At 44.1% G+C, this 9,925-nt stretch overlaps 1 protein-coding gene across 2 annotated transcripts; it reads left to right on the top strand.

Annotated features, from left to right (window-relative positions):
- Positions 1-1,591: 1,591 nt before the first annotated feature.
- Positions 1,592-8,373, top strand: LOC122661007 (probable sarcosine oxidase). 2 transcript variants are annotated; one of them, XM_043856297.1, is made up of 2 exons: positions 1,592-2,887; positions 8,363-8,373. In XM_043856297.1, the coding sequence occupies exon 1, from the start codon at positions 1,615-1,617 to the stop codon at positions 2,851-2,853; it is 1,239 nt and encodes a 412-aa protein (XP_043712232.1). In that variant the 5' UTR covers positions 1,592-1,614; the 3' UTR covers positions 2,854-2,887; positions 8,363-8,373. The 2 variants fall into 2 exon arrangements, with proteins under 2 accessions (XP_043712232.1, XP_043712231.1); XM_043856296.1 differs by lacking the exon at positions 8,363-8,373 and adding an exon at positions 2,907-2,946 and having other exon boundaries at positions 1,592-2,863.
- Positions 8,374-9,925: the final 1,552 nt, after the last annotated feature.

Raw genomic sequence — 9,925 nt, 5'->3', positions numbered from 1 at the left:
TTAGCCAGGAAGCTTGAAGACAGTGGAGAAGGAGAAATGGGGAAAGCTAGAACGTTTTATACTCTTGGGGGCAGTGGAACAAAGGCCCCCAAATCCAGCCTTTCATTCTCCTTGAACGGCCAGGATAGAGAAGAAGAAAGGACATGAATGTCGAGGATGAGAAAAACTACCTTTACAAAACACCGGGAAAGCAAGGAAATTTAAATTTAAACTTTATGACGTCCCATCAAGTTTTCCTCAAAAGGCGTGAAAACTGGAAGATATTTCGCACGTGCAAACCTTAGCAAATGGCGATGTGATTAGAAAAAACCCACGGAGGGTAAAGTTGTCCAGAGAAGAAATATGGCCCAAAGGACAAAAAGAGTTGATTCACCGACTGCCAGCATCGCCAAACACATGACCCGAGCTACGCTTGACTCAGCACGGGATACCGAAGAGAGTAGGGGGAAAATGATACACCACTTTTTAAATGACTAATCTCTGCCTTACATGTGGCCTCCCTTTGGCCACAAGCAAACCAGTTCATAAACCCGGATCCAGAGAGCCACGCTTGAGACGGTTATGCCAACCAGGACACATCAGTGGAGGCGATTATGAAACTTCCAAGTGGGAACATGCTCCAAACCGTCACCCACGCGCCATATATGGAAGGAACCCAAGATTTAGTAAGAGAATCTCAGATTCGCCACCAGAGTTTCCTAATCCGAGCACAAAAGGATTTTCTTACCAAAAGAGCCCAAACTTGTATAAATAAGGTCCCTAATGCTCATGTAATTCAGTTCGATTCATCCACTTATTCATTCATCAATAAAGAAATCAAAAAACTTCGTAGTATTCTCTCCGTTTTTCCCTAATTCATTCCTAGCCCAAGCCTAGCCTATAAGTTGCATCGCCTAAGGATTTCCTCCGGTAGAAATCTTTGTGCAAGAGGAACAAATCAATTAGTCCTCAATTTTATATTTAAAATTTGGGTGGGAGCAAGAACGCTATTTGGGCACGTTTGGTGCGCTGCCCCTAATGCTTAGAAACAAGGGCACACAAAATGATTGCGACACCCCCAAAAATTACCGTCTTTTGATGGAACACAACCGTCAATTTACATGCTCCTATGTCTGGACGTAGGATAGCACACCGCACCGCCCAAGTTGGGATCACTTTTCGTTAAAATTTCGACTAATCAAAACTTCATTTCTGGTTTACAGCTGTTCATAAGTCAATTCTGGTGTCTCCTAATGCAGAATTTGCAGGTTCGGATCAACAAAACTTTTTTTTGATAAAATGGATCAACAAAACAAATATAGCACGTAATTGGACTTGGAATTTGGAATCCGAAGACTGATTGCCTGGCTTCGTTAGCACGTGCGCTCCCCACGTTATTCCATCCCCACAACGTTAAAGTGAACAATATATAAGGCAGTTCAGCCAAAAACAATGTATAAGGCAAAAACGTCTTACTCGCAGACAAAATGACTCCACATGTTTAACGCCAGATTCCATATCAGTTCGTGTCTCTCTCTCTCTCTCTCTCTCTCTCTCTCTCGGTTATTTAATCAGACAGTTGGAGTCCCAGCTTGTCGATCTTATATTCCCTTTCTGCATCGTGTAGAGTGAGAGATGGAGAATTCCGGGGACCAATTCGACGTTATTATCGTCGGTGCTGGCATCATGGGCAGCTGCACCGCCTATCAGGCAGCCAAGCGCGGCCGCAAAGTCCTTCTCCTCGAGCAATTCGACTTCTTGCACCACCGCGGTTCTTCCCATGGAGAGTCTCGCACCATACGCGCCACCTACCCAGAACACTACTACTCATCCATGGTAATCGAATCCTCTCATCTCTGGGAAGAAGCACAATCCGAGATCGGCTATCGGGTATACTTCAAAACCCCTCACTTCGACGTTGGCCCGGCCGATGACAAAAGCCTCCAATCCGTCATCACTAGTTGCCAAGCGAAATCGATCCCTCATTGCATCCTTGATCGTCGGCAAGTAGCGGAGAAATTTTCCGGCAAATTTAACCTGCCAGAGAATTGGATCGGTCTTTGGACTGAACTTGGTGGGGTCATCAAGCCTACCAAAGCAGTCTCCATGTTCCAAACTCTGGCCATCCAGAGAGGAGCTGTACTTAGAGATTACATGGAAGTGAAGGAGATTAAGAGAGATGACGTGAAAGGAGATATTTTAGTAATCACATCTAATGGTGACAAATATTGGGGAAATAAATGTGTGGTGACAGCTGGAGCATGGACAAAGAAATTAGTGGAAACCGTAAGTGGCTTAGAGGTGCCTATTCAACCTCTAAACACCACGGTACAGTACTGGAGGATCAAAGAGGGTTCTGAGAAGGACTACTCACTCACCGGCGGCTTTCCGACTTTTGCGGGTTATGGTGATCCCTATATATACGGCACACCCTCGTTGGAGTTCCCTGGGTTGATCAAAATTGCCGTGCACGGTGGCTACCCTTGTGACCCGGATAAAAGATCATGGGTGCCCGTATTGATCACCAACCCCGTGAATGATTGGATAGAAGGAAAATTTTGTGGGCTTGTTGAGTCAAGTAAGCCGGTGATCACGCAGTCGTGCATGTATTCCATGACACCAGATGGAGATTTTGTGATAGATTTCTTGGGGGGAGATTTTGGCCGGGATGTTGTGGTCGCTGGCGGGTTCTCGGGTCATGGGTTCAAGATGGGTCCTGTAGTGGGGAGGATTCTTGCTGATCTAGTGTTGGATGGAGAGGCACAAGGGGTGGAGCTAAGCCACTTTAGGTTGGGAAGGTTTGAAGAGAACCCAAAGGGAAACTTGAAAGAATTTGACGACCAAGTCTGCCCATATCTGCAGCCTAGTGAGTGAATCAAACTCTATTTGCTTGTCAGTGTAATGAACCGTTTGGGCTCGTGTAGACGGTTTACAACATGGGGCGTATTGCATTAATTAAGCGTCTTACTCTCTCAACAATTTGTTTTTTTTATCACTCTCCTACATATTAATTGTGGTTCGCATATCAATGAACGTGTGGCTCACATATGTGTTGTGGTTTGCATATCAATGAGTGGGTGGAGCATATGAGACAAATGAACACTTGTCACGACAATTCTTTTTCATTAAAGTAAATTGTTTTTTTGGTGGTTTTCATTAAAGTAAATTTTCAGTTCTGTGTAAATAATATTTCAATGTCTGAATCACCACGCGTTTGTTTCAAACATGATATAGATTGGTTAATTTTTTTTTTATTTTACGGTAATAGTTAGTGATTCGAGTGAGAAGTGAAGGTGGACACACGCCGTCAGATGCACCGAGCACATGAAAGGAAAACAAGAGGGTGACCGAAGTAGACTCTAGATTAGTCCTCTCATGCCTAAGTTAGTTTTCAGGGCACCTGGTCACGAGAGTTAAAACAAAAATGTGTCCAGAAAAAATAGAACCAAAACGAGGTTTTTCGACCGTAGTCGAATTACGTCCAAAACTGGTTCTAAAATGGAGAGTTGAGTTCGCCCTTCTCCTTTCCTTTCTTTTCCCAAGGTTTTTATCTGACCTTCATAGGCGATAGGGAGGATGTAACTTGATCTGATACAATGTGATTGCCCGTCACTTGCGATCAGAGGTTGATCGGCTTACATGATCATGCCTTAAATGCAAAGTGGGCTTGCTAGGAGATAGTCAGCCCATTCAGTGGATATTGGACTATCTTGAGCACGCCTTCATTAAATGTTGCCAAATTGTAACATGTTTTGCTACATTGAGACAAGATGTACATAGGACGTGGATGACGCCTGCCCGTTCCCCGTTTTCCAACGACGAATGATTGATGTCTGCACCGTCCTATTATCTATGCTGGATATAGGCTTTATACTCTACTTGTAGGTCAAACTACGGTCCATGGGATCAAGTCATGCCTCCCTAGGGAAACCAATTATAAACCAATTAGGGTATTGCACGCCCTGGGTTAGCCTATGGTCACCCATGGGTGCCCTATTTAAATTTTAGGGTTTCCCATGATTTCCCATGGGAACCCTAGTGCATCCCAATTAGGGTTTGGTCTGTCAAACCAATGCCCTGCCCTACTATTTTGTGTCCCATGCAATTATAGAACTCAAAATAGCAGGAGAAAATTCATCTCTAATCCATCACATGGAAAGAGGGATCCATCCCATACCTGAATGCACAGCGAAAATAAATCGATTCGGGTTTCTTTCGCATCCAATGAATATTTAATAATTAATAACAGGAGGAATCAATAAAGAATTGCTAACCTGGTGAGCCTCAAGTGTTGCTCCTCCAATAGACAATGATTCTTCCTCCAATGAGCGCTCCAAGTAAACAGATCTGAACCTCCAATGGTGCTACCAAGGTTCTTTAGGCCAATCCCAAATGCTCTCCAATTCTTTAGCACAGATCTGGGTTTCTCAAACCCTAACTCTCAATTGCAGTAGAGAGAAACTAGAAGAAGAAGAAGAGAGATCACAAGAGAGAGAGAGAGAGACCAAAATGCAGGAGAGAGGGGGCCAGGCAGAAAACGTGGAGCACTGCCACCTCCTCTACTTTTTGGTCCTATTTATAATGCCAGAGTTTTAATTAAAACCCTGGATGGATTACTTTAATCCCTGTGAGAGTCTGACTCTCTCTCTCTCTCTTTGTTTGACAGTTCTGTTTAAACTTAAAGTGCTTCAAAAAGGTGAAGAAGCACAATCTAATAAGGAAAGTATTAATTAGTTACTTTATTTAAAATTTATGAATAATTACAATTAGCATCATATCCATTAATTAAATAAAGAACCAATTAATTTAGCAAATTCAAATAACTCTCTATATGATAACAAATTATCATATACAACCCCCCCCCACTAATCAACACAATCATTATGGAATCTAGGGCATGTACACATGTACTGCCAAACCCCAATCCATACTACATGTCTATATTAGAGCGTCTGTGCATCTGATCAGGTCCCACAAAACTCGATAAAACACCTTGTTCAAATCTATTATTTTATGTAAAATAGATTTTTGCAAAACCATTTCCAAAATGGTATTGGATCCAGATTCCGATCCGACCATATACAGACAATCTCAATCTTGGTGTTCCCAAATCAGGCAGTGGTGACCATGTTGAGTAATTCCTTCACTCACAAAGTGTTCACGCATTCCCAAAACACCGGCTTTGACTTGCTTGAGTCTCAGTCATTGATGAACCAAAGAATGCGATCACAGTTTGCAGTGACAGGGTTCCCTCAGGCTAAGGGTGTCGGTGACACATGTCTATCCCTTCCTACATCTGGCGGTAATACATGAGAGAATTGAAAAAGGAGATTCTTCGCCAATACACACATCAAACATGTGAGTACTCGCATTCGTACCTTGACATCACATGTCTAGGCATACCCAATGCGACGACCATATGATAAGGGTGCTCAGCCCGAACCCTAGTCGTGACTACCATTTTAAGTAAAACTTACGGACACATAATGCTCAAAAAGTTTATATCGCCTGTGATAATATTAAATTAAAATGTATAAAAGTTTAATATAGAGTGAAATCGGGTTGAACCGGACCGAACCGGGTTTGACGGACACACACATGTCCAACACTACCGGCTAATGAGCCATTGATCATTGGTTTCAAAGACTTTTATGGACAAACCTCAAATCTTGCCACATGTCGATCATCCATAGATTAAACTTTTAGTGATATATCCTTCGCCCCCTCACTCGCCCAAAGCTAATAAGGCCTGGGGGAGCGAATAATCTTGCTTTGACATTAAATCCAAACCGCTCGGGGGGATGAGTAGAGGAAACACTCCTATCCGACCATCTCTCCTGACTCTATCCCGATCATTTGTGGTTCAACCCTTATTGTCATGAAATGATGTTTACTGACTAGAATTGACCATCGGGGATAGTAGATATGAAAAATCTCATATCTTTCAAAAAGATCCCACTGATCGCTTTATATTCCAAGGTCAAAATGACTCAAATTCTCGAGATGTCACTTCACTCCACTCAAGGTCGTGTTTGGTTCTCCAATGATTATTCTCCTCGTTTATACAAAATGTAACGACCCCAATCCAAGGACCAAGTAGGGCTCATGACACCAAAGTTTAGCCGGGACCGCAAAGGAAATCATTCGATCTAAACGTACATTTTATAAATATAATTAAGTCAAAGTGCATAAAATTTAAAAGGAAAAATTACATACCCCTCCCCTACACTTTGGCCTAATTACACCTTCCTCCCTTGCATTTCCCCAATTACATATCCTTCCCCTCTACTTTTGAAAAAATTTACTATTACATCCCTACCATTAGCTTCCGTCTATTAAGTGCTCATGTGGCGTAGTAAGATTTTTCATAATCCCCAAACTAACCTTGGGTCCTTATGAGATGACCCTTTTACCCTTTTTGATTTAATCCTCAAACTAACCCTAGGTCCATGTAAATAGACTCTTTTACCCTTCATCTTCTTCCTCCTCCTTCAACTTCTTTCCTACAACTTCACCCCCACCCTACTCCTTCAACCCGAATGATCCCAAATCATCAAAGAAATAAAAGAAATTAAAATTGAAGTGCAAAGGTTGTCAATTAATGTTGGTACTTAGCGTCAAACCGCATCCACAGAGGCTCAGCACGGTGATGTTGTTCCAGTGGTCTGCATAGCCATCAGAAATACCAGAAGAAGGCACTAGATTGGATCGTATGAGCCACGTAAGAACACCGATCGCATCATTGTGCAATCCTATAGGCTTCAACAATTTAATCACTTGGAGAGGCTCTCTCTGCTTCACGACCGTCATATCGACATCAACATTCTCATCCTTAGAACTATGCTTAAGCACAATAGATTCTTGTGGAGGCAAAATTGCAACCATGAGCTGAGATTGAAGCCTGAGAGCGACCTGATCTTCGTCATCACCGACATTCCACTCAAGTTCAATCAGAAACCCCAATTCTTGTTCTTGGGTAGAAGGGGTAGAAGGAGTGGAAGGCATAGTAGTAGGGGAATCAATTGGATCCTCAAGATCGACATCCTCAATGTTGCCATAGATGAGGGTGAGATGGAACATCTCAGAAGGATGCTTCCATCCTGATGAACCATAATTGGTACCAGCCAATCCACAGAGGACACGTCACGGGTCGGCTCAGGCCAAACCGAACACTAGGTAAGAAATTGGGCCGTGCTGATGAGGCCAAACAACATTTATGACCGACCCGACATTTTAATGATTGATTTGACGACGAAATGAACCCATCCACTCTAGGTGAAATCGGTCGCCAAGTCAGGTGATCGGCCTAGTCAACTCAGATCGGATCTAGGGTTCCAAATACCTAAACCCCCATGGTTAACTGACTTAACTATGGTCCAAGTTTGATCAGGGTCATGCATTCTGCATGACTCCCAACGCGACAGGTGTCGAGCCTCAAGGAAGACACCTAGGATTATACGACGCCCAAACTACCATCTATAAACGCATCACACCATCACCAATCTAGTAACTCGATCCTATAAATAGAAGCGCCTATTCTAGGTAAGAGGGATCTCATTTTTCCAAATTTTTTGATTTGAGCACTTTATCTGTTGCAGATATCTAACTTAGGCATCGGAGTCTGCTAACCGAGGTTGGCACTCCTTTGTCTTATGTTTCCTACCTGTGCAGGATAGTACGGCCAGGTTGGACATCAGATTGGATTTTACAGCAACAGATTGGCGCCGTCTATGGGAAACGCTATGTAAAAGCCATAGGGTATGGTGACTGATAGAGCAAACAATTCCTGACCAGAGGATAGTCGAGCCACGAAGAGCTCTCACCGCAGGGGGAATTGAGTTGATGGCGGTCCAGTAACTCAACAGGCGACTTGAGCTATACTTCTGCCACCAGGCACAATGTCCCAGGTCCATCAGACTTCGGAGGCCATGGCTGAAGAAGATCTCCCTCCCCCGCCACCATTGCCAATTCTAGGACTCTAGGGAGGAGGACTAAGGCCACGACCAGCCATCCCAGGAGTACACTATCTAGACCCAAACGCACCGGTGACCAATGCCCAAGTGCATGATCTACGACTCCAACTTGGAGAGACAAATGTGATGATGAGGTCGTGTCTACTATGGGTGGAGACAAATCACCCAAATCAGCAACAACTGTCGCACCAACCGGCACTAGAGAGGGTCGGTAGGTCTGGCCACCGGACCGAGAGTAAGGCCAGCTCGTCTCGGGCGAGGGGACGCACCCCACCACTGCTTGACCAGACAAGGCAACAAGGTGATCAAAGAAATGTCATGTCGGGGTCTCAGGCATGGTCACCGATCTGACCTGATCGAAGTCCACGGAGGGATCGGGAGAGAACGGTTACAAGGCAATCCTAAAGAAGTTTAGATCATGGCAGGAGAAGTCCCTTACTTGAGGGGAGTAGGCACGGTTCTTTTTGAGAACCGTCTAGGATCTAGAATGTCCCCCGGACTCGGCCTGAAAATATCAAGATCGGGCAACGGCTGAGGGATCTCGATGAAAAGATCTGAACTTTCAGGAGGAGTACAACGGAAGAGATGTTGGCCGTGTCTAACCAACACCCGTTCTTGGAAGGAATCATGGGAGAAGAGCTGCCAAAGGGGTTCAAAATGTCGACCTTTATCCTATATGATGGATCTACTAACCCGATCAATCACGTCAATTACTTCAACTTGGTTATGATGGTGTGAGGATCCGTTCCCGAGACCGCGCCCGCATTCCCTCTTGGGCGCTTGGTTTGGATGGGGTTGGGTTATGCTCCTCGATTGAAGAGAGAGAAGGAATGTGTCTTCTCGAAGGTTATGACTTATCGGGGGATGGGGGTCATACAATCAAGTGAAATTGAGTCGCCACCTAGGATTAGGGCCTAGGACCCATTGGGGTAGCCCTGTGAAGGGCTACAGGACTTCGTTTGGTCTGGTAAGAGATTTGGGGTAAGTGGTCAGGTTACGAGAATGGGAAGGTGTTAGGCACCCACCTCGCCTGGTAAAATCGGTCTTTCTACTAGCTGCTGGTTTTTGAATATTCTTCCTTCATAAAATGTCCTATTTTCCCATGTATAGCTAAAATGTTGCACAAACTGCTTAATTAAATTAACTACTGTACACTACACGGGCATAATTTGAAAGTATACATTGTTATGGAATTGAAATGCAATGAAAGGATTAAATACCTATATACGTTAAACCAATGCAATTATACAGGACGAATCACGTCCCCCAGCTCAGGTGGAGGCAAAAGACTCTTTGTCCTTTGTCGGACAGAGTAATGGCATCGGAAAGTAATTACCTAGACATTAGGCAGAATGACGGCATTGAAAAATATTTGGAAAGTAATCACCCGGATGTCGGGCAGCTTAACGGCGTACGGATGTCAGGTACTGAGACCTCGGACAGAATAATGGCATCGAAAAGCTTTGAAAACTAGGCTTCTTCAAATATCAGGCAGAGTAACGGTGCACAGGTATTGGGTACTGGGACCTCGGACAGAATAACGGCGTTGAAAAGTGCTTCAGAAACTAGGAATTAGGACATCGGGCAGGGTGAGTAGGCCATGGAAGGCTTCGGGGTTTTGGGCAAAAACGGGTTAGGAAAGGCGGGTTCGAAGGACCCAAACTCCAGATAGAGGGACGAGGCTCAAAAGCTCAAAATCGGACAGGGGCAGTGTCACACCCCAAACCACCCCCTGGGGGGATTAGGTAGGTGACCCGAATTACACTGTAGCAATCCGCCAAATCCCAAGAATCTAGAAGCAGTTAATCCATTCACAGACACACACATCCACAATATTACAAGATGTAAAACATAGAGTGCTGCGGAAAGCTTTATTTACATTAACCTAAAAAGGTAAAACAAAGAAAGGAAAATATATATACATCAACAGTGTTTTAGTTCATTCTCTCTCTCACTCTCAGAACATCAACAAC

The sequence above is a fragment of the Telopea speciosissima genome, chromosome 5, assembly GCF_018873765.1.
Source record: "Telopea speciosissima isolate NSW1024214 ecotype Mountain lineage chromosome 5, Tspe_v1, whole genome shotgun sequence".
Taxonomy (NCBI): Eukaryota; Viridiplantae; Streptophyta; class Magnoliopsida; order Proteales; family Proteaceae; genus Telopea; species Telopea speciosissima.
Note: the sequence above shows the minus strand (reverse complement) of the source record. Positions and strands in the feature narration are given on the sequence as shown.